General features: G+C 37.8%; 2 protein-coding genes across 4 annotated transcripts; one reads left to right on the forward strand and one right to left on the reverse strand.

Moving 5' to 3' along the window:
* The first annotated feature begins 12,886 nt into the window (after positions 1-12,886).
* Positions 12,887-17,627, forward strand: LOC109206294 (putative F-box/FBD/LRR-repeat protein At5g22670). Of its 2 annotated transcripts, XM_019369105.1 has the most exons (5): positions 12,887-13,054; positions 13,144-13,283; positions 14,209-15,130; positions 15,227-15,373; positions 17,159-17,627. In XM_019369105.1, exons 3-5 carry the CDS (start codon positions 14,216-14,218, stop codon positions 17,477-17,479), a joined length of 1,383 nt encoding a protein of 460 aa, XP_019224650.1. In that variant the 5' UTR covers positions 12,887-13,054; positions 13,144-13,283; positions 14,209-14,215; the 3' UTR covers positions 17,480-17,627. The 2 variants fall into 2 exon arrangements, with proteins under 2 accessions (XP_019224650.1, XP_019224649.1); XM_019369104.1 differs by having other exon boundaries at positions 13,144-15,130.
* An 857-nt stretch (positions 17,628-18,484) lies between these two features.
* LOC109206295 (65-kDa microtubule-associated protein 6-like) lies at positions 18,485-24,711 on the reverse strand. Of its 2 annotated transcripts, none has more exons than XM_019369107.1 (12): positions 23,909-24,711; positions 22,534-22,737; positions 21,644-21,907; positions 21,165-21,380; positions 20,943-21,098; positions 20,451-20,610; positions 20,214-20,365; positions 19,972-20,059; positions 19,815-19,888; positions 19,658-19,732; positions 19,189-19,537; positions 18,485-18,884 (listed from the first exon to the last, which is right to left on the reverse strand). In XM_019369107.1, exons 1-11 carry the CDS (start codon positions 23,987-23,989, stop codon positions 19,202-19,204), a joined length of 1,806 nt encoding a protein of 601 aa, XP_019224652.1. In that variant the 5' UTR covers positions 23,990-24,711; the 3' UTR covers positions 18,485-18,884; positions 19,189-19,201. The 2 variants fall into 2 exon arrangements, with proteins under 2 accessions (XP_019224652.1, XP_019224651.1); XM_019369106.1 differs by having other exon boundaries at positions 19,185-19,537.
* Positions 24,712-25,055: the final 344 nt, after the last annotated feature.

The following is a 25,055-nucleotide window of genomic DNA, read 5'->3' on the forward strand; positions in this document are numbered from 1 at the left end:
GCTCTGATACCAACTTGTCACGACCCAAGTTCGCCCTCCGTGAACTGTCGTGACGGTACCTAGTCTCTACGACTAGGTAAGCCTAACAAATTGCAAGACGAAATACGAAACTAGCAAGAACTGCGGTTAAAACATAAATAAAACATTTAAGATGCCGCTCGGCATATATAAAATGCACACTTTGAAAATTGAATCAACTCCCAAAACCCGAAATCTCATGAAATCACACGCTGTAGGTACTACATAGTGATCTAACTCCAGAATGTCTAACCAAAAGTAAGTATAGAAGGTCTATAGCTAAAAGGAAGAATAGAGAGGGACTCCTCGGTCTGCGGACGTGGCAGATATACCTCGAAGTCTCTGAAGATCGCCTCGCCGCACTGATAGTATGGTTGAGCCGAAAAACCTGGATCTGCACACCAAAAACATGTGCAGGAAAGGGCATGAGTACACCACAGCGGTACCCAGTAAGTGCCAAGCCTAACCTCGATCGAGTAGTGACGAGGAAGGTCAGGGCCCTACTGGTTATATATATAACACAAGATAAAGCAGTATAAAATACGACAAGATAATTAAAATAATAACAGTTGATAACAAAATAAAATCATAGAAAGAATGTAACTCAGCGCACAGAGAGAGCAACAGGGGATCTCCCAGGATATCGCCCTGTAGTCCCAAATGTAAATATCAGGAGGATCTCCCTGATACCGTCCCATAGTCCATTTCATAATTATGCAGGGGGTACTCCCGGAATACCAATCCGTAGTCCCAAAGTAAATATCCAATACAGGGGATCTCTTGGGTGCCATCCCGTAGTCCCAAATGTAAACGTGCAGGGGGATCTCCCGGAATACCGATCCGTAGTCCCAAAGTAAACATGCAGGGGGATCTCCCGGGATACCTTCCCGTAGTCCCAAAGTAAACACACAACATTATCAAGAAAGAGTCTACAATTCTATTCGAGAATAAACAAAAATTCTACTCTAAACATGATGCACAGAATGCAAGTAAGCAATTAAAGCAGGTAAGCCAATTAGATCACATAAGCATGCTTTTCCTAATCTAAACAAGAGGCTTCAAGTACAAGTATTGCTAAATTTCAAGAAAACATGGATATTTACTTAATGAAAACGGGGTTTTTCCAACAATTAGCCCGTGTACGCACTCGTCACCTCACGTACACGGCATTCATATAACAACAATACCAAATCCTAAGGGAAGTTCCCCCACACGAGGTTAGACAAGCCACTTACCTAAAACCAGCTCAAAGTCAATCTGAAACCACGCTCTTGCCACGAGTATCCAACTCCGAGTGGCCCAAATTTAATCAAATAAATTGCATAATGTAAATATAACTTTAAGTAACTTATTTAACTAATGAATTCGAAGCTAACACGCGAAATTAAGAAAGTCGCCCCAAAACGTCCCACGGGCCCATGCCTCGGAATCGGGTAAAATTTATAAATTCCGAACACCCAATCACTCACGAGCACACTTGAACAAAAATCATCAAAATCCGACGTCAAAATCACTCAAAACTCGGATTTTCCTTTGGGGAACTTTCCTCCCATTTCCAAACTTTTATCCCCCAAATTCTTAATTAGAAGAGGAAAGCAACAATAGATTATAGTACTAAGATCAAAATCGAGATAGAAATCGTTACCCAATGATTGTCCTTAAAAAACCCTCGAAAAATCGTCTCCCACCGAGCTCCAATTCAATTTTTGTGTTATGAATCTCAAACCCTCGAATTTTCTATATCTGCCCAGCGATTTCCGTTTATGCGGTCATGGGACCGCACCTGCGGTCCCGCTTCTGCGGCTGGGGACTAGCACCTGCGAGTTTTCATTAAACGGCCATAAACCGCACCTGCGCTACTTTCTCCGCAGATGCGGTCCGCTTCTGCGGTCACTGGCCAATAGTGCCAGAATCGCACCTGCAACTCACTCCACCGCACCTGCGGGCTCCTCACCGCATGTGCGAAAATACCATAAGCAGCAACCTTCAGATTTTGCCTAAGTCCATAATCACCTCCGTTAAGCATTCGAAACTCACCCGAGGCACCGGGACCTGAACCAAACACACCAACCAGTCCTAAACATCATACAAACTTAGTCCAACCCTTAAATCACGTCAAACAACGCTAAAACCACGAATCACCCTCCAATCTAAACCTAAAGAACTTGAAACTTCAAGAAACCTACAACCGATGACGAAACCAACCAAACCATGTACGATTTACCCCAAATTTTGCACACAAGTCACATTCAATACTACGGAGCTGTTCCAACTTTCGGAATCAAATTCCGACCCCGATATCAAAATTTCACTATTGATCCGGAAACTTCAAAATTCAACTTTCGGCATTTCAAGCCTAAATAAGCTACGGACCTCCAAAACACAATCCGAACATGCCCTTAAGCCCGAAATCACTCAACGGAGCTAACAAAATTGACGGAATTCCATTCTGAGGCTGTCTTCACACTGTTCCGACTACGGTCCAAATTCTAAAGCTTAAACTCTCATTTAGGGACTAAGGGTCCCAAAACACTCCGAAACTCATAACGAATCTTCCCAACAACTCACAATAGCAGAAACGAACACAGGAAAAGCAGTTGATAGGGGATCGGGGTGTTAATTCACAAAATGACCGACCGGGTCGTTACATAGGAACAGACATATTTCCTTGAATAATTTGAGGAAGTCTTGTATTCTTGAACTTTCAAACTGAATAATTTACATGTATTCAAGTTACATCTACAACTCTTTCATAACTGTTTTATTTATAACAGATTTTACAAAATTCAAGGGTATATCTTGCAACCCACGACTAAATATTGTCTTTAACCTATATATTGATAAGAATTTGTATTTTACATTTGCAAATGTATACTTCATCATAGGTTTTTGAATCAGGCTTGTGTTTTTTGGCTCTTGATTTGCATTCACTTTCGATTTGTTGGGTAGATTGCCGCAGGCTTGACTCGAATTTTCACTTTTCTAGTCTTCTTTGCCTTCCATATATATAGTCCCCCAACTGTTAGAGCTTTGAAGTATGAAATCTCGAGCATTTGATTATTCCTTCCATGTGGTCCATTTCCTGAAAAGGAAAAACATACGGGACTTGGAGGTATATATACTTTTTAGATGATGACTGCTTAACCCTTTTAGTTCCATAAAAAAGGTTGTAACCCAAACCGGGGATGATTTTGCATCCCGCGTGTCTTTTAGGTCTAAAATCATCATTTGGTGTGGGGGTGCCTATCATCTAAAATTGTTAGTATAATTAAAAAAGAATAAATCTTAACTTTGCATAAACGATACTTGGACGGGGATTTTCCCTTTTGGAAGTAATACTTCTTCAAATGAACAACATTACAATTTGACGGGAGTACTTTGCCGTCTATTATTTCCAATTCATATGCACCATTTCCAGCAATACCTCGAATCTTGTAAGGTCCTTCCCAATTTGGGCTCAATTTTCCTACATTGGCCGCTTTTGATGATTGAAAAAAAAATTGAGTACGAAGTCCCCAATATTGAAGTACCTAAGATGAGCTTTCCGATTGTAATATTGCTCAATAATTTGCTTATGTGCTTCCATCCTTGTTAGAGCTGTCTCTCTCCTTTCTTCAAGCAAATCGAGATTTACTCGCATCTCTTCCTCATTTGATTCTTCAGTTGCTTGGATGTACATCGTACTTGGTTCTCCTATTTCAACTGGAAGCAAGGCTTCGACACCATACACAAGCGAGAATGGTGTCTCTCTCGTACCTATTTTGCTGTTGTCCGGTAAGCCCATAAGACTCCTAGTAACACTTCTGGCCACTTACCTTTTGACTCCTCTAATATTTTCTTCAAGTTATTAATAATAACCTTGTTTGTTGATTCAGCTTGTCCATTAGCCACAGGATGATAAGGTATCGAAGTTATCCTCTTAATCTGCTAATTCTGAAAGAATTCCGTGATTTTTGCGCCTATGAATTGCGGGCCGTTATCACACACGATTTCTTTTGGAACTCCAAACCGGCATATGATATTTCGCCAAATGAAATCCCTTACTTCTTTTTCCCGCACCTATTTGAAGGCACCTGCTTCTACCCACTTGGTAAAATAATCGGTTAGTACTAGTAAAAATCGTACCTTTCCTTTGGCTTGGGGTAGCGGACCCACGATATCCATCCCCCACTTTATAAAAGGCCATGGTGCAATAACCGGATGTAATAACTCTGTTGGGCGATGCATATTGTTACCATATATTTGGCACTTGTCACATTTGGCCACAAAGCTTTCTGTCTCTTCTTCCATTTTTTGCCAATAATATCCTGCTCTAATTAGAGTTTTTACCAAGGATCTTCCTCCTGCATGATTTCCACAGTGTCCCTCATGTACTTCTCTCATCACATACTCTATTTGAGAAGGTCCGAACACATTGCTAAAGGTCCACCGAACATCTTTCGATATAAGTTGCCTCGATCCAAACAATAACGGGCAACTTTTCGTGAAGTGCCTGAGCCTTTTTCTTATCTTCAGGTAGAATCCCAGACTGCAAAAAATTAACGATCTCGTTTCTCCATCCCAAGTTAAATTATTGAAATTTACCTCATTTTTATCTTGGTCGAGTACCGAATGAAACAAATGTATTACGAAAGCATTTTCTTCATTTTTCACTTCTGCAGCGGATGCAAGATTAGCCAGCGCGTCTGCTTCAACATTTTCTTCCCTGGGTATTTGCACGATTTTCCAAGACTGGAATTGTCTGATTAAATCTCGTGCCTTTTCCAAATACTATTGCATCGTCGCCTCTCTAGCTATATAAGTCCCCTGCATTTGATTAACTACAAGCTGGAGTCGCTCTTGATTACAACCAGCTCTATTCCGAGCTCTCGCGCCAATTCTAGACCTGCAATTACAACTTCATATTCTACTTCATTGTTAGTACTCTTGGGCTAAAGTCAGCCACGAAATCTGCTAAAACCTGTGACTTTATCGCAGTTGTTGCTTGATATGTGATATCGTATTCACTTAGTTCTATGGCCCACTTGGATAATCTACCCGATAATTCTTGCTTATGCAATATATTTCGTAAGGGGTAAGCGGTCACTACAAAGATAGGGTGACATTGAAAATAAGGCCTTATTTTTCTAGATGCTATTATTAGTGCTAAAGCAAGTTTTTCTAAATGAGGATATCGAGTTTCAGCATCCAATAAGGACTTGCTAACATAATAAATTGGAGACTGTTTACCTTTGTCTTCTCGAACTAACACTGCACTTACCGCTATTTCTGACACAGCGAGATAGATGAGTAGCCTTTCTCCATCCTTTGGTTTAGCCAACAACGGTTGTTTGAGAAGTATGTTTTTAGATTTTTGAGTGCTTGTTGGCATTCTTCAGTCCACTCAAATTGGCTTTGCTTTTTCAACAAACTTAAAACTTTTCTCCGATGATTTAGAAATAAACCTTACCAATGCTGTTATCCTACCTGTCAACCTCTGCACCTCTTTTTTGCTCATGAGTATATCCGGTTTTTCTTCAATGGCTTTAATCTGTGCTGGATTTACTTCAATTCCTCGGTTAGAAACAAGGAAACCTAAAAACTTACCTGAAGACACGCCAAATGCACACTTTTCGGGATTTAACTTCATATTGAATTTACGGAGAATCTAAAATGTATCTGGCAAATGTTGGATGTGATCCCCCGCTTATGTTGACTTGACTAGCATGTCATCAATATAGACTTCCATGGTTTTTTCCAGATGTTCTTGAAACATCTTCGTTACTAACCTCTGGTACGTGGCTCCAGCATTCTTTAGGCCGAAAGGCATGACTTTATAACAGTAAGTCCCCCTGTCTGTAATAAAGGAAGTTTTTTCCTCATCTAAAGGATCCATTTTTATTTGATTATATCCTGAGTAGGCTTCTAAAAACCTTAACAATTCATGCCCTGCAGTAGAATCAATTAGTTTATCTATATGCGGTAAAGGAAAAGAATCCTTAAGGCAAGCTTTATTCAAGTCAGTATAGTCTATACAAACTTGCCACTTACCATTCTTTTTGGGTACTACTACAGTATTAGCTAGCCAGTTAGGATATTTTACCTCTCGGATAGACCCGATTTTTAAAAGCTTTTGTACCTCATCCTGAATCACTTGGTTTTTGAAGGATCCTTGCTTCCTTTTCTTCTGTTTAACATGTGGGTATGTTGGATCTTCATTTAGCTTATAGGTCATCACCTCTGGTGGTATACCTGTCATCTGAATGTGACCAAGCAAAGCAATCTGCGTTAGCTTTTAAGAATTCAATTAACTTACCTTTCATCTCTGGGCTCAGGTTGGCTCTGATGTAAACTTTATTGTCCGGCCAATGTATAAACAGCACCTTAGCTTCGAGTTCCTCAATTGTTGTTTTGATGTTTTCGTTCTCTTTTGGCTCTTGAATAGTATCAGGACTTGAAACAACTACCAATTCAGATGTGCTAACATTGAAACTGTAATCACCGATCTTTGTTTTTTAACTAATATCATTGTCCCGAGTATCTCGCTCCTTTCTAAACTTGGATGACGAATCCGCATCTCTGTCCCTTGACCTAGAACCGTACCTCGGGTTTTCTTATTTTGAACGTGAATCCCTTCCTGCTGGTCCCACGTAAGGTTCGCACATGTTCTTACCGGACCTTTTTTCAGTTTCTGGTCGCTCGAACTTGTTCTATCATCTCCCCGTGACTGAGTGATTGTATCTTCTTCTATCCGTAGATTCGTGCTATATCTGTTGTAAACATCATTCCAAGTTGTTGTAGGGAATTCTCGTATATTTTCTTTGAGTCTCGTCGTGGCTTATGAGCTTTTTCATTTATGTTACTTGCAAATGCCATAGCCGCTCAATTATCAGGTACACGTGGTAACATCATCCTTTCACACTGGAATCTATCCACGAATTCTCTGAGTAGCTCCGTATCTCCTTGTTTTATTTTAAAGATGTCGTCCATCCTCTTTTCAACTTTTTGAGCTCCCGAGTGTGCTTCTATAAATAAATCTGCAAGCTCAGCAAAAGAATCAATAGATTTTTCTGGTAAAAGAGAATACCATGTTAGTGCTCCTTTTGTTGTTTCACCAAATTTTTTGACCAGCACTGACTCAATCTCTTGCTTGGACAGGTCGTTGCCTTTCACGCCAGTTGTAAATGCAGTTACATGTTCTCCTGGGTCGGTTGTCTCATCATACTTTGGGATATCGGGCATCTTAAACTTTTTTGGAATTGGCAAAGGAGCGGCACTTGTCTTCCAGGGTTGTTGAGAATATTTATCAATATCCACTCCTTTAATCACGAGTGGAACACCAGGTATCTGCTCTATGCGATCATTCTGCTCCTTGAGCTATTTCTGCAAAGTTAGTACTAAACCTTGTAAATCAGAATTAATTGGAATACCTGACCTTCGATCGCGAGATTCGCTGGGAGTTCCTCCACTGCCCGAATTAGCGAGTCTTGAGTGTTGGTTCTTTATGGTTGCGGTGTTGTTTAGAGGCGGAGTTGGTGGTACAGTTGGTAATCCACTAACGAAAGCTTGAAGAGCATTATTCACGTGTTCTGCAATTAGTTCCTTCAATGCATCATCACCAATTTGATCTTCCTCTTGTTGTTATTCACATGTGACGTTGATCTGTCAGGTGGCCCTTCTCGGGAGTGTTGAGGAGAATTTCGGGGTGAAGGGATTGGTGTTCCGCCCTCTTGTTGATTCTGTTGGTTCAGCTGGTCTTGCTGGTTTTGTTGGTTGTTGTCATTAGCGGTCGACATGATTTTTTGACAGAAAAATAAATTTGGAAAGTGAAAAGATTATCAGATTCCCGGTAACGGAACCAATTTGTTTAACCAAAAATTGTATACTTCAGTCAAAGCTTATTTTTATAAGTACTCGGGTTACTGATAATCAAGAAATTCTATATTTTCTCGGTGGTAAGAAAGGAAATTAGAATATGAAATAGCAAAGTAATCAATAGAAAGCAAAAGTAAGTAATTGTATTCCACTAATAATCAGAACATGCCTTTACAAGTGAAATTCCTTTCCCTTAAATAGGAATCTATAAGTACAACGTTTCTTCCCTTTTATGACTGAATCAATATGAATATTAATGAGACGTTATAATTGGCAATAGTAACTGTTCATGAAGATTCTGTAACATCTATGATCATTCATGCACATTAATTGACGATTCATGAATCTTCCTTCTTTACTGTCTTGATTCATTATGCCGGTGTCTCTTCATATAACAATTCAGACTCGTGCGACCATAGCCTTTTATCTCGTGGGTGATTTTCTTGTACCTATTACGACTCGTGCCTCTTCTAATGCATCTCTCCAAATGTTGCTTTCTTAGTGATCCACCACATCAGCCACTTATATAAATCCACGTGTAATATTTACTTTTACCAATACAATTACTTAATTAGTATATTTTCACATACTGTAAAATAATAGATTGACAGTGAATAATGTAATTTGTTAAGAAACGTAGTTCAAAGTAACAATATAAAAGAAGAAGATAATTATTTAATTAGTATATTTTCACATATACCGTAAAATAATAGATTGACGGTGAACAATGTAATTTATGTTAAGAAATGTAGCTCTAAGTAACAATATAAAATAAGAAAATAAGTAATAGAATAAGAGAAGAAGAGATAACTTTCTTGTTTCATCAAGTATTCAAGTGTGTGCAATGTGATGCCCAACCTTCCAATGGTGGGGCAATTGGACTACGATTGGAGCTTTAGCCAGTAAAGTTCAATTGGAGAAAAATCCTGATAGGAGAATGATTATGGATGTGAGAGAGATCCTGCAAGTCCTGATATACGAATCTGGAGGCCATCCCCGATCAGGTCAATTCTCTACAAAATCATATTGGCAAGTGGTTAGACAACCCAAAATATGTTCCCCTATGTTAACAGAAATTTGGAGTAGATTTCTACCTTTTAAAATGTCTTTCTTAATGTTAAGATTAACTAAGAATGAGCTTTGATGAAATTATAGCTAGATTTGGACGGCTTATAGTATCTAGATATGGTTGTTGTAGAATCTCACAGAGAGAAACTTTAATGCATACTTTTATCTCTGGTGATTTAGCTAGAAATACCTGGAGGTCCATTGGAGGGTCGTTAGGTATTAGGTAGAAGACTGCCTAGTCAGTAGTCATTAATATGTTGTCCAAGTGGTGGAGTATCAAAGCCAGCAATGGTGTACATCAACTGATGATGAAAATTCCCCTATTGCTATTTGTTGGGAATTATGGAAGGCTAGATGCACGACAAGATATGGAGGTAAAAGAATCTCTGCAACTAGGGTTCATTTTTATATCTTAACACACCTCAGGTGGGTGATTATGAAGCAAATATGCCCTAGAAGGACATATGCAGTGGCAATCCTTTTGTGATAGAATTCTATCTTTGCTCTCTAGAATTAGAAACATTATTGTTAAATGGGGTAAACCTGCAAGGGACTGGATTAAGATAAATATTGATGGGAGTAGCCTGAAAGATGGAAGCTCTAGAGCAGGTGGTATTGTAAGGGATCACGAGGGCAAATTGATAATGGCTTTCTCACAACAAATTGACAATGGCACAAATAATTATGTAGAGGCAAAGGCAGTCTTGTACGGCGTTCAGTGGTGCAAGGAAAGCGGGTACGAAAGAATAAATCTTGAGTGTGACTCCATGATAGTCATACAAATGTTGCAAGGAAAGGCAGACCCACCATGGCAGTTACAATCTATTATCAAGGCAAACAGAAAGATCATCCAACAACTCAACATTCATATCTCTCACTGTTTTAGAGAAGGGAACAAAGTTGCGGATGTATTAGCAAAGTTGGGCTCTAGCGGACAGGACATGGTAATTTTTTATCCAAGGGACTTACCAAAGAATGCTTTGGGGCGTTACCTACTTGATAAAATGCAACTGCCCGCTTTCAGACACAAAACTCTAAAGAATTCTTTTCCTTTTCTTATTGTTGTAATTTTGGTGTTTAAAAAAAATACTGATTGACTGGTTGATATGATAGCAAAGAAAGGAGAGTGTAGGGCGGATCTACCTTGTCGATCGGGGTGGCATGCCACCCGCACGAATCGGCAAAAATTCTTAATAAATATGGTGATATCTATGAAAAATGTTATATATACATAAAGTGGCACCCAAATTACACAAATTACATGTGGGTGCCATCGTTTTTACCCTTTCTTTTGTTTTAAATTCTTTTTCCTACATATTAGCCCTAGATTTCCTTTATTCTCTATTGGGCCTTGGGTCCTTATTTCTTCTTCCTTTCCTTTTCCTTTTCCTCCCCCCCCCCCACCCACCCCTATCCCTACCCCCACCCCCATTTTTTCTTCCTGTTATTTGCTACTAAATCCCTCTATCTTCTTTCTTTTTTTAAATTTCTTTATATTCACCTTCATTTTGCTTCCTACAATTATATCTTATTTCATAAGCAATTTCTTTCGATGAATAATTTCAAAATTCTAAGTAATATATTGTTTCTCTCTTTTTAGTAATACAACGTTAATTTATATATTTAGAGTATAATTTGAGCATTATTATTTGTTGGCTTTTGAAAACTATGTCTCGATTAGTAGAGGTTTTAAGTTGATTCTCATAGATTAATAACTTTAAAATTTTGGCTTTGGAAATAATTGTCATGTAACGCAACAATTAAATTGGAAAAATTAACCCAAGAATAATGATCAATTAATCAAATCAAACAAAAATTATATAGTAATTAAGCTACTCTTTAAGAAAATTTTCTAATTGCAGGCGTATTTTCATGAAATGTTTTTTTTTTGTACTTTTTTCCGAAATTAGTAAATCAAGCGTAAAAAGTTGAACTAAAATCGAACTTATTTTCCTCTTTTAAATAAAATACCTAACTGGATTAACCAAAAATTAACTGAATCATCCATTCTTCCTATTCGGTCTTTCTGGCTAGTGGTAGGTGTATGTGTCTATATATATATAGTGACACCCGCAACCTTCAAATCCTGGATTCGTCTCTGGGAGAGTGTGTAAAAAGGGGGTGATTTTTAAAAATAGCCAGATTTACAACTGGTCGTTCAAAAATAGCCCAATTTCAAAAGTAATCGAAATTTAGCCACTTTTTATGCAAAGATAAATCTGAGCGAAAACACTGTTCAAAACCCGAAAAATACTCCAGTATATTACGCTGGAGTTCCAGCATAAGTATACTTGAACTCCAGCATATTATACTGGAGTTCCAGGATAGTATGCTGGAACTCCAGCATAATATGATGGAGTTCCAGCATAAATACACTAGAACTCCAGCATAATATACTGGAGTTCCAGCAAGTATAATGGTCCAGTATAATATACTGGAGTTTGGAGCACCAGTGCTCCAGTCTCCAGTATATTATACTGGAGCCAGCAAAGTATATCGGTCCAGCATAATATGCTGGAGTTCATACACAAGTGCACCGAACACCAGTATATTATGCTGGACCGGTCTCTATTGCAGCAAAACGGTGGCTATTTTTCATTGACTTGGTAAACGCTGACTATTTTTTATTGACCAGTCCGAAAACTGACTATACCGTGAAATTTTGGCGTAAAAAGGTGTACGTTTTTTGCTTTCTATAAGTCCCTCTCGACTTAATGTAATAACTTTCTTCGATCCTCGATAATTGTCTTGTCTTATATAAAAGGGTATTCACGATGCTTATTTCCACAACTGACCAAATAATTGCGATTAGTAATGTTATTGCTAAAAAGATTTTCAAGTCAAGTATAGTGTACGATAGTGATTGAACGAATTATTTATAGAAAATCGTTTAATCCTAGCACATAGCGAAATTTATACCCTTCTTATCGCAATCTCTCTTGATTTTCCTCCTTTCAAATAAAATTAGAAGAAAATAAACTGTAGAAAGCATTAAATTGTAATAAACTGACAAATTCACTTCTTTTGTAACCTTTTTGCATCTTCTTGATGTCCTACTTACTTCATAAAAAAAATATATAAAAAACACGATAATTATTAGATAATTTAGTGAAAAGATAACTTAATTTCAATAATATTATTTTTTAATTAAATTAATTAACCCTTATATTACTTAATATCTTTTTTCATCTCAATTCTCAAAAAATATAGGAGGAGCCCGGGAGTAGAGTAGGAAGAACAAAGAATAGCTGAAAACAAAATCCAAAAAGAAGAAAAGAAAAGGAAAAGGAAAACAAGAAAAGAAATAAAAAGGAAAGAGAAACGAAATAAGGAGTGTTCCCGTTGTTTAAAAAACCAAGAAAAAAAGAAATGGAAAGAATTGTTTTTGAAAAAGAGGGCTCCCTGCTGAAGTAAAAATAGAGGGTTTGCTTGTCAAGCACGGTGTGAACGTCGTAAAAATAGCACGTCTAGCCAGTTTTCGGACTGGTCATTCAAAAATAGTCAGCATTTACCAAGTCAATGAAAAATAGCCACTATTTTGCTGCAATAAAGACCGGTCCAGTATAATATACTGGAGTTCGGTGCACCTGTGTATGAACTTACAGCATATTATGCTTGAACTCCAACACAGGGAAAGTTCCAGCATAATATACTGGAGATTCGAGTACTTGTGTATAAACTTCCAGCATATTATAGTGGACCGGTATACTTGCCGGAACTCCAGTATATTATGCTGGAGTTCTAGTATACTTATGCTGGAATTAAGTATAGTTATGTTGGAACTCCAACATAATATACTGACGTATTTTTCGGGTTTCGAACATTATTTTCGCTCAAAGTTATCTTTACGTAAGAAGTGGCTAAATTTCGATTGCTTATGAAATTGGGCTATTTTTGAACACTACTTGTAAATCTGGCTATTTTTGAACCCTGTGAAGTCAGTGACGAAACTCCGATCAAGCAAACAATAGAAAGACCAATTTTACCATTTGCACTCATTTCCTGATTTTTGACCATAATACATAATCTAGCCTGACTTGGGGAAGAAGGTTCTGAATTTCTAATTCAAATTTAACAGACATGGCGTCGGCCAATCGAGTCATAGTCATTCCCGGTAAACATTTTCTTCCATTAACGTGTTGATATTTAGTTGAATTATTCTGATAACTTAAGTTAATAATAATAATATTCTGTTGTTGTCAGGAGGAGGAGGACGAGTGATTTTGCCATTGATGACATTAGGAGGAATCGGCATCGCTTTTTTGATAAATTATTACGGGAAAAGACCTAGGAGAAAAGCTCTATTTTTGTGGTCAAGTGCAAGACGATTAATTAACAATTTGGTAAACTTGTTTACTTTAACCTATCACGTACACATTTTTTTGCTATATCCCCGAACTTATTTGGACTTAGCCATAGTAGTAGTTGTTGTTGTTGTATACACATTTTGCTATTTTTGCTAACTTGTTTGTGATTGAGCCGTAATAGTAGTAGTTGTTGTTGTATACACATGTTGCTATATCTCCTAACTTGTTTAGGACTGAGTAGTAGTAGTAGTTGTTGTATACACATTTTGCTTTATCTTCTGACTTGTTTGGGACTGACTCATAGTAGTAGTTGTTGTATACACATTTTGCTATATCTCCTAACTTGTTTGGGACTGATCCGTAGTAGTAGTAGTTGTTGTATACACATTTGCTATATCTCCTAACATGTTTGGGACCGAGCGGTAGTAGTAGTTGTTGTATACACATTTTGCTATAACTCCTAACTTGTTTGGGACTGAGCTAGTAGTAGTAGTTATTGTTGTATACACATTTTGCAATATCTCCTAACTTGTTTGGGTCAGAGCCGCAGTAATAGTAGTAAATGTTGTTATACATATTTTGCTTGATAAACAATAAGTGATCTCCCTCTGTTTCAAAATATGAGGCAAAGTTTGATTGGCATGTAGTTTAGGAAAAAAATGAAGACTTTTGAAACTTGTGATTTTTAACATGACATAGCTTTTATCTGGCTATAAGACTTTTGAAACTTACAATCTTAAACATGCCATGACATTTGTGTGGCGATAAAAACTTGTTATTAAGGTTAAAATTGAAAGTTTATATTAAATTATTTCCAAATTTGAAAATGTAAAATAAACGAGAACAGAGGGAGTAGCAAATTTCCCCATAAGCCGAGGAAGGGGCATACAATTTCTCTAGCTCTTCTATAATATATGGCTTCTATTAAATTCCTGGTTAAACATTTTTGTTGGCACTTTAGGTTCATAATGCAAAGGAGGACACATCAGTCAGCTACCCCAGATGCAGTTTTGTCTTCCATTCTTGCAAATTTGACAGTAATAGATGCTGTTAGGACGAGCATTTTATCCAGAAGGTGGAAGCGTCTCTTTTCTTCTATGCCCGCATTAAATTTCAGTTGCCTTGACATGTACGGGGTTTACCGTGATGATCATGAGTGGTACCCTTACTATCAACAAAAGTTCTTGAAAGGAGTAAACGAGTTACTAGAACTTTATTCAGGTCGTAGAGTGCCCTGCATTAATATGGCATGTTGCTTTGCGAGAAAGTTTTATAGTGAATTTAACCGCTTGATGCATTCTATTTCACGACTAGATGTTGAAACGTTATACCTTTACTTTGATTGTGGCACTGCTCCCTTCACTCTTGGCACCAACCCCATCTGCGACCCCAGCAAGTTGTTCAATTTTTCTCTTGAGCTTCTCTCTCAAGCATCCTCGTTGAAACATTTGCTTTTGCACCATTGCATTGTGCAACCAAGTTCTGAAGTCTGTTTTAATTCCCTTGTGAGCCTTACTTTAAGGGGTGCTTTGTTAGCTAGCGGACAACTGGAGGGCATTTTGTCCTCTTGTTTTAACCTTAAGTTGTTAGCTCTTCGACTTTGTAAACTTCCTTATAAGCTACGCATCTCTGGTTCAGTAACCTTTGTTGTTTTTTGGGCTTGTGGCGGAGTGGAAGAGATTGAGCTTCAGGGTGCAAATCTTCGTAAGCTTGAGAGTGAACTTTTTAACAAAGTAAGATTCTTTTTCTCATTTGTTCCCGTGTTGGAAGATGTAATAATTCATCCTCTTGAAGACGATACAGTGTCATATGTATTTGATGATCTTGCGAGAGATTTACCCGCTCAGGTTCAATCTTTAACAATCAAACTTGTTCCGTCTCAGGTATTAATTTGACGTGTCTTGTCTTCTCAAAGTTTTAGTCGTTGTCTTTTTGTAGACCCTAATCATTTAGCTATTCTTTCATATTGTGCATTTCAGGTTAACTACTTCCCAACGGAAATGAAGATGTTCAGAACCCTTAGGCGGTTAAGCTTGATACTTGTGAGCACGCATGACTGTTTTGACATAGTCAACCTATCCCCGCTCTTGGATGCCTGTCCTCTTCTTCAATATTTGGCTCTGGTGGTGAGTTATTTATGTTCAACATCTTCGTCTTTTTCTTATTTGGATATTCTGGATATTCTTTGCTTGGTCTTTTATATATATTTTGGGTAAACCCTCAGGTGTAGGAGTGTTTGGTTTGTTCTTTTCTTTGAAATGGTATGTGTATTATAAACCGAAAGGCACAAAGATTGTGCAGTATATTACATCCCAAAAGAACCATTGACTATGTATGCAGTAAATCTATGAACTGTAACAGGGTCTCAGCTTCATCTACAAATTCTGAATTACACCAAAAGGAAATCAAAAGGAAGCTATCAGTTTTTATCTTCACAGTAGAGCTGCTTTTTCCTTCAAAATTTTTTCTCTTTCTTTTCTCTCCATATGCACCACCAAATACATGCTGGAATGGTGTTCCATATTGGTCTTCACTCTTCATTGCTTTAGGCAAACCTTTTCTTCTCCAGCTTCACAAGACTTCTGTTGCAGGTGATTTTTGAGGCCTCAGCTGTCTTTTGTTGTCATTTTTTGTAAAAAGTTGCATTGCTGCCCTTTCGAACCTTCAAAATCTAGTCCCATCAGTTTGCAAAGTTTCAAAATGTTTCTGCAAACCCAGCAGTTGCTTCGGCCTCTCTAGATAAAGTTGGGGCCTCCCCCTCTTGTTCATACCATTCTATTAAAGGGAATTGATCTTCATCAATTGCTTGTGTAATCATCATTTTGACCCAGGTAGTAGTCTCCGACGGCCTGCATGTCATCTGGATTATCATGCTGTAATACATAATTTTGAGAAAATGAAGATGAATTCCTGTGATGGAACTTGGTCGAAGCCTCTGTTTCGACCAGAAAAGGGTCTAGATCAGTCTTGACCTGCGTCAAAAACGAGTCTTTTGTCTTAAAACATAATTCAGCTGGGTCTGGTCTTACTTGGGGCTTTGTTTCGGGGACAAAAGGTTTTCCCTGGCCCTTTTCCTTTTAAATTGGGAGCCATTACAAATTCCGGATATAGGCGAAAAATAGTTGGCTTCAGCATATACTTAGTAACCAACGGCATCTCAGGCCTTTTCCTTGCCCTACCACCTGTCTCCCATCTGTTATCTTAGATATTTTTGAAATTTGAAACAGCCCCTTGAATTCTCGAACAGTACCGCATTTCCTTCATGGTAGTGTATTGCCCATCAATCCGTAGCCCTTGTTCCCCAGTTCTCAATTTTGAAGCCTGCATGTGCCCATTACATGCTTCTTAATACCCACAGGTCCTTCTAAATCTCCAAAGGTCCGAAACTCAGATTTGTGAACCTATTTTCTGACTTTGTTGCTTGTTGGAATCTCATTCTGGTTTTCTTCAAAACTGCCCATAGTTTGCTGGTAGTGACTTTTGGTTCCGACCAGTGTCTTCCTCCGACATTTTAAATATTAAACTTAGATGCGGTTCTTTTAATACTATTTACTAAAAAAATAAGGTGCTCTTGATGATATATTTGACAAGGACTGTTTTGTAGATTGATAAACTTAGTGTTTGAAATGGCTTGTCTACTATATTTTGCTTCATCCACATAAATTAATGAAGAGAGTTAATATGATTAGTACATCGTTTCACTCTTATCAAGTCATGTTTACACCAATAAACAAGTATTAATCAATGGTAAACTAGGGATAATGTACTCTGAGTATATTCCTTACCGTCCATGTTTTTGCTTTAGAAATTACTCTTAGTTCAGTTAAATGCTTGTATTGCAGCTTGCTAAACTATGTAAGTCGTCTTGATCACTTAGCAATATGTTGATCTCATTCTCATTGTGACCTCAGGTGACAACACCAAGGACAAAGAGGAATGGAAAAGGAAGTAGAGAGCCTCCTTTGTCTCCTACATGTCACACTGAACTAAAAGAAGTGATATTTTGTGGATTTGATGGAACAGGATCAGAGATTGAATTTGTTCTTTATATTCTGAGAAGTGCAATAAATCTTGAGCAAATGCTTCTCGGCCGAGGGAACAGCTGTTATTTGGGTTGTGGTAAGTGGGTGAACAATTTGGACGTTCCATTCAGTGGAAGACAACGTAACTCAATCCAAAAGAAACTACATGGACAAGCTATCTCTAGTAAAGCAGAAGTGATCATCCAATAGGTTCTTGTACAAATACTATATTAGATCTTTATAGTCATCAATGATAGGTAAATTTGTAGAAGTTTATGGGAGTACCTATTTATTTGTTATTGCTAAGCAAGATTCCTCTTTTATGATTTTCCAATGGTAGAAAGATGCATTGTCTGCTCGGGCTGCATGTTTTTGTTCTCAGAATGGAGGTTAGACCTAAATGCTCGTGCAATTCTGTTACAACCTTATATTGTTATTTTTTGTTCCACTACTTCGCGCATTTGTTTTCTTCATTTGGATAAAATAGTTTCTCTTTTGGTGTTTTAGCATATAGTACTGGTAAACTACTTTCTCTCCAGTTTAGTGCATTGTATCTTCATCATTTGGCATGTCAAGCACCCATTGTAGTGTCTTGAAAGTTATCTCTTTTCTTTGATTCTGACATAGAAGATGTTTCCAACGAGTTGTCTTTCGTTAGCATTAAGTGGAAGTTGGAAGAATTACTATCTTGGTTGCAATCCACTAGTTTACTGAGTGACATTAAGACTTTGACTATTATTGTCCCTTTTAGGGATAGAGAATGTTAATTACTACTGCTACTTTCAGTGTCAAGCCTAGCTTCATTGTTTCCATATCTGGAGTTAATTTCTCAATTATCATCCAACTTACAATTTTTATTTACTAAGTCATCGAATTTATTTTGTCACTTTAAGATCATTGATGTGTTGTATTGGCTATTTGTATGTTTCTCTCTCTTAAGTCTCTTGCAGAAATGCAGTTTAAGGCTACGTACAATAAATCCTTGTGGTCCGGCCCTTCCCCGGATCCTTGGGCTGTCCTTTGTTTCTCTCTTTAGTCTACCATCAACTCCCCCCTTTTCAATGAATGACATTATTTTCATGTATTTAAAACTATTACAAGCTAAGCAATTTCAATTTCATTAAAAGGTCGAAGGTTAAAACGTCCAAACACCAACTGATTATCAGTAAATCATTAAGAGAAATTCAATTTCACCCAAACAAACACGAGTAAGAATGATCAGTGAACATTTGAATGGTACAAGCTTTATTGGGAGCTAGAAATTTTAGAGGTCCTAAATTACACGATCCAAATAAAGAGGGGTTCCTAATCAAATCATAGCAATCACATTCCACTATATGTACATGCAAATGACTAACAAAAAGAAAATATTCAAGGTACATATTGGTCAGTGAGCTTCTATTCAAACAGAGAACTTCCATATCACTAATATATCCACAACAATCTCTATAGTACCCAGCAAAGTCACTAACAAAAAAAGTCACTAAGTGCTAGAACTGCCTAACACTTTACAGCATTACAGTAGTGTACAATCCCTTCAGTATTCACATGTTCTGAGGTATATCCTTCTTCTGTTATGTTGCCTTGGAATTAGGAAGATTACTCGATCATCTCCCTGCAAAGACATTTATAACGTGAAAACTAATAAGTGTGAAAAACTTTTATGCAGTTTGAATGCACTTAAAAACTAATAAGTTAAGACATTACAGCATAATAAGAGGAGATCACAGAAGAGACAACGGAAAAACAGTGACAGGATCGCCAACTCCTTGTTTGCTTAAGTTATCAAGGACGCGATTCTTATCTTCAAACATCACAAAAGAAGATCTTGAAGTCCCAAAGTTTCACAGCGAATTTTGACATGTTAAAATTTCCAAAGTTCGACGAAGTACATCAAACAAAGGGAAAGGCTTACCTACTCAAGTTGTGAATTCAGCCTTGAGGCGGGGATTCTGGCTCAGAACCACCAATGGAGGAAAATGACATCGTATCTTCCTTTGCTATGGCCACAAAGTTGAGGGGGGCAGTAGATAGTCTTCGCATTTCCTTGAAATAGGTATTCTGCCGCCCAGAGTAGGAACGGGGTGTTGAAAGCTCTGGAGTTGCACAACCAACTGAGTTCCGGCGTGGCGAGGGGGTAACTGACCCGTTTCCATTTGCATGGTATCCATTCGTCTTCCTAAAGCTGCTGCTTCTTCTCGGACTAGGTCTAGAACCATATATAGATTCCTTCTCCGCCAGCAGCATATCTTGGAGCTTCTTCTGATCCTGTGTAAAAGAAAAGATAATAGCATTCCAGTGAGTTTTTGATATTGTGCATCCCCTTACATACAAATGTTTCGTAAACCAAATCAGCATTTATTAGTAAATGAGGGTATTTGAAAGTACCCGGGCCCGTTTCTTCTCCTCTTCTTTCTGATGTCGACTAACTTTGTAATCCTCCAATATTGACACCAATCTCACCTACAAGTAAAGCCAAGTTCACTTGATCGACAGTAGCAACGAAAGAAATAATCTAGCAACATGTAGCTGCAAAAGAACTCACCCCATCGTACAGAAACAACTTCTGTTTCTCATCTTCCCAAGCTAGTGTCTTGTTAATCAAACCGTCAACCATACCTGAGCATAAAAAGACATTGAGTTCCATTTATACTAATGATCCAGGATTATATGACACCAGTGAAAGAGCTAGAGTAGAATACCTGGAATCTTAGTCACTGTAATTCTAGCTCGTTCTGCCCGCTTAAGATTTATGTGAGCACCTCTTCCACCACTGTAACGTGTATGATCCTGATAATCAAAAACTAATCAAACTTTTGTCGATGTAAATTTTTGTCAACAATAAAAACAAAAGGTACTAGAAGCGTCGGTCAGTGGGGAATGGAGCTTTTAGATCAACTAATATCATTGGCTACAAGAAATCAATTACTTAGCTTTTACTTACCCGGTTATAATCTTCAAGCCAGTTTTCCTCATCACATGCTGAAAGCCACCGCTCTATCCTATCCATAATTTCTTTTCGGCTTAAAGCTTCGTCCTTCACGTTGTTTATTTGTGCTTCAATATTTGCTAGGAGTTCACAAGGGTCCACAAGACCTTCAAATGGAGATTGGATTCATTTCTGTGCATTGGAAGTTCAGATGAACAGAGCACTTAATGAATCTAAGATCAAATGACTTACCAGAGTCAATCATTGCACTGGATTTATCAGCAGCAGTACTTTGATCAGGTTGAATATGGGTTTTGTAGCATAAGTCCTCCAATTCTGCCCTCCTTTTCATGACCAACTCCTTCATCCTGCTTGCTTTCAATTTGTTAAGCCTCTCAACTTCTGCTGATACCTATCAATTTCAAACCAATGTAATAGACAAATTTCAATTTCTATAGTCAGCCTGAGAATTCATCAACCTCAAGTGATCACTACTTGAGCATATTTGCCATTTGAGTACATATGTATATATGCACATACTAGTGGTTGCATTTCTGGAAATCAGTCCAGTAAACTGGTATATGCACTCTCTTCTTCGATAATCACTCACATGGGAATTATTCTTTGTGTCAAATCACTCGAGGAGAAAAGCAATGAGGGTGGAAATGAAACTTAACCAAAAAAAAAAAGGCAACAGAGCAAGAGATAGCGAAAAATTAAAAGAGGTGGTAAGTGCTTGCTGACCTGTTGAATAACCTCTAATGAAAGCGCACCAGGCTCCACAACCTCTGATTCAGAAATATCAAGAACGGAAATGATCCTTGATAACTTACTCCTTTCTTCTCTCATAGTATCCATCAAGTTCCAAAGCTCAAACAGCGATCCCACCACATCCTTTAGCTGCATTATTGATGTGATTAGATGGGGAGTACATAAAAGACAGTACAATGCCTAGGAATATAATACCTTCTGATATCGAACTTTTCGTTCTGTTTTCAATCTAAGGATGGCCTGGTCTAGACCTTCCAATGTGCTGTCACTGATGTTTGTGTATTGTCCGGGGTTTGTCTCATGCAAGCTTGGATGCACAGTACTTACAGTATTGCTAAAATCCAGCCCAAGTACACCGCACAAAGTGTGAACCTCATTCACACTATCCAGAACTCTTTGGATCCGCACAGACTGCATGCAGAAAAAATTATCTATTATTTAATTTGCTAAAAGAAAGACAACCACAAAAATGCACCATTCATGATGGTTAACTCAGTGGCCTTTGACAGAAGAATATCCTCAGTTGAGGGTAACTCAGTCATTTAATATTGTAACTTTAAGAAACATGCCTGTCGCAATGTTTCTAAGATAAGCTTCAGCAGAAATGAAAATTGTAATCGGATTCTTTAAAAATATTAAAAAATAACACGAAATACAGTTTAGTCCATGCATACCTTCTCCTTTTGGAGAGCAAGTAGATGGGATTGGCACTCCGAGAGCTTTCTCATCGACAAGTCATGTTCTTCCAAGTTTAAGCTACTCAGAGAATTGACAATATTACAACACCCTGAAATCTCACCAGTTATTTTCTCAATTTGTGCCTTTATATCTCCGAACTGCTTAACTCTTTCATCTTTCTTAGCTCTTAAATCATCTACAAGAGGCATGATTAACCCAAGCTGCTCCTTCAGTGAAGCTGATTTTTTCTCTGACTGTATCTGTTTTAACCAGAAAAGCAGAATTAACAAGCAAAAAATAGGATAAGTTGTTCCAAAGGATTCCAGAAAGTTTTTCAAAAACCAAAACTGAAGTTGTTTGGTTCTAAAACAATATTTTCGTTTTGGAAAATAAGAAATCATGAGATGGATCATCCTATATATTTTCACACCAACAAAACTTGTGCAGTTTCGCCTTCCCATTTACGAGATCCACTTCTATTCAGAAGATTCTTTTTGATAAGGTAATATCATCTCAATTTGAGATCCCTGTTATTGGGAAGATCTGCCCTTGATTTTGAAATCATAGGCTGTTCAATCACGCTAACTGCTTAAGAAAAGATACAACATAACAGCCCAGAAGAACCTCTGAGCCATACGGCAAAAGTAACAATAGCATCTACTATATCCATTTTGCACGAGCTGGGGTATCGCCAAAAATAAGGCTACAAGCAAGAAATCAGTTTATAGATATTTGGTGAATTTGATGAAAGTAAGTACCCAGCCAAGAAGAAGAAGCAGTACTAGTACCATATGAAAGGAAAATATACACAAGGGGAAGAAGAGGGGTTTGGAAGATAAATCATTTATGATAAAAGCTTCCACACTGAGAGAGAAGTGCTCAATACCGGTGAATTAACGTTGAGTTCGCCAAGAGCAGCCATTAAGGTAGCAAGCTCAGCTTCTTTAGCTGCAACAGATTGATGAAGACGTGCTTTTGCATTGGCCGCTTCTTCAACTTTTCTTCGGTAGACTTCCCTACACTCTCTTTCTAGCTCCAACAACATACGGTCTTTATCAGATTCGCTCTCTCCAATGTCGGTCCATATTTGCTGGACATCACAGCAATACCGAGTCAATACATATTACACAGTTCAAGGACCAATGTTTTGCATTCTCTCACATACATGAAAAACAGGAAAAACTACTTGCTTCTTTTCCCTCCCAGAAGCCAGAAATCCCTTTAAGGATTCCCAGGCGGGCTAAACCCCCTAGTTAAGATTGAATTCATAAGGCTAATTTTATGTTGTCGTGTGAGGATTTGGTTAGGCCGACTACTGTAGGCTAGCTACTTCTAGCTTCTATTGGCACTTCCACTTTGGTGTAGCTTTAGTTTGAGTTTGTACTGAATGAACATATCAATTAAAGGCGAGCAGTACAAGCCCTTCTCTGCATCTTATTCAACCAGAATCCTATGCAGGAACTACATGAAATCTTGGACACAAAATGTTATCTTTTCTACTAAAGGGACAGCGCGGTGCGCGAAGCATCATGAGTTCACACAGGGTCCAGGGAAGGGCCCCAACCCAAAGAGGTGTGCCTTAGGCAGCTTACCCTGACGCAAGCATCAGTGGCTGATTCCACGGCTCGAACCGTAGCCTATAGGTCAATACGGAGACAACTTTACCGTTATCTTTTCTACTATCATAAAATTCCAGTTGAAAAATCCAACTTGAAAGACGCATTTATGGGCTACTGTGAGATAAAACAAAAACAAAGACATCCCAGAATAAGTCAATATAAGCAAACCTGGATTTCATGATCCATAAACCATAATATCACATAAAAGCCATTAGACTTTAACTTACTTAAAACTCTAAAACAAAACCAACTACTTCAATTTACTTGACAAGCCATGATTACTACCAGATCATCAAACAAACACACAGTAAATATTTTTATTAAAGCATAGACTACCCAATATAGAGTTAACTCCAGCTTATTCACCACTGAGCATAACCCCACCTCAAAATCAGGTAAAAGGTCCAATCTTTTTCCAAAAGCAAAGAAAACTGAAGAGAAATAAACCAAGAAAAGTAAATTATTTTTCCACAAGTACCATGAAAAACAAAATTCAAGAACTATAAACAAACTTCCCCTATACAGAACATTCAGTCCCAAGGATTTTCAGGCTTCAGACCGAGATACAAGAAAGACAAAAACACAACTTGAACAGTCAGTTAGTAAAGTGAAGAAAAACAGAGAATGAGAGAGAAAAGAGACCTGCAGTTCTCTAAGTAAAGAGTGGCAACTAGAGCTTGTAAAACCAATATTGTTACAATTAGGATTTCCAAAAGCCAGCATTTTTACTATTCACCAATGATTATATCAATACCCCTCTTATCTTTCTCTAGCAAAAGCCACACAACAGCCCAAGAAAAAGCTGATTCTTGAAAAAATTGTCCCTCAAGAAAGCTTCACAAAGCTCAAAAAATAGCTGACTAGTTTCTACTTTCAGTCCTTCAAGTCAACGACCAAAAAAGAAAGGACCAAGAAAGCAGCAACAACAACACTTGTTCTTGTCCATCTTCAGATCTGAAGCTTATTTACACCCCCCACAACCTCAAATTATACAGCATGCCCAACATGCTACCAAGTACCAAGATTACAACTTTAAACTTGGATTTATCTAAATGTTGTTGTTTCTTGGCTCCTTTATGCTTTTTACTTCATAAAAATATAGACTTTAAAAGAGGGTGTGAAGTGGATACAAAGAAAGGTACTAAAAGGACAATAACAAAGAACAGCAACAACAAAGGACACAAATGGATTTTACTTTTTATAAAGAGAGAGAGAGAGAGAGAGGGGATAGAGAGTATAGTGAGGAAGAAAAGAGTGAATGTGATACTTTTGGGGTTAGTGGGTGGGGCTAAAATGCGCCAATGCCGACGGATCTACGGGCATTAAGCTCGGACTTCAATGGTGGTTGGTTCAATGGTTCTCTCTTTCTCTTTCTCTTTCTCTCTCTTTCTCTCTGTGTGTGGAAGAAAAGGGAGGGAGTGAGCAGTGACGCTTCAACAGGAAAAACACAGCTTCTTATGTATTGTACAGTTTTTATTTTTCAATTTTTTTGAAAAATTTTCAGGAATACTGGCAGTGGCTATTCTTTGGATGCACATCCGATAACTTGTTCGCTATGCAATAGCTCGTAAAGTTGTACATCATATTATAATTTATAAGTGTTAATAACAATAATAATATATTCAGTATAATCTTATATAGTGAGATCTTGGGAAGGTAGTGCGTAAGCAAAATCTTACGTCTACCTTATGGAGATAGAAACGATATTTCCAATAGACATCATCATATTATAAGTGGTAGTAATGGAGTACAGTCAGACCTTTCTATAGCAGCATCCCTATATAATAGT

This window comes from Nicotiana attenuata, unplaced genomic scaffold (assembly GCF_001879085.1).
Source record: "Nicotiana attenuata strain UT unplaced genomic scaffold, NIATTr2, whole genome shotgun sequence".
NCBI lineage: Eukaryota > Viridiplantae > Streptophyta > Magnoliopsida > Solanales > Solanaceae > Nicotiana > Nicotiana attenuata.

Excerpts from the sequence above, each read along its gene's own strand:
- LOC109206294 (XM_019369104.1), top strand. The coding sequence starts at position 14,162 with ATGGCTTCTATTAAATTCCTGGTTAAACATTTTTGTTGGCACTTTAGG. Across the intron at positions 15,131-15,226 it reads TCAAACTTGTTCCGTCTCAG|GTTAACTACTTCCCAACGGA; the intron begins GTATTAATTTGA and ends TGTGCATTTCAG. Across the intron at positions 15,374-17,158 it reads TTCAATATTTGGCTCTGGTG|GTGACAACACCAAGGACAAA; the intron begins GTGAGTTATTTA and ends TTGTGACCTCAG.
- LOC109206295 (XM_019369107.1), bottom strand. The coding sequence starts at position 23,989 with ATGCTGGCTTTTGGAAATCCTAATTGTAACAATATTGGTTTTACAAGC. Across the intron at positions 21,908-22,533 it reads AACTCAACGTTAATTCACCG|ATACAGTCAGAGAAAAAATC; the intron begins GTATTGAGCACT and ends TGGTTAAAACAG. Across the intron at positions 21,099-21,164 it reads GAAAAGTTCGATATCAGAAG|CTAAAGGATGTGGTGGGATC; the intron begins GTATTATATTCC and ends TCAATAATGCAG.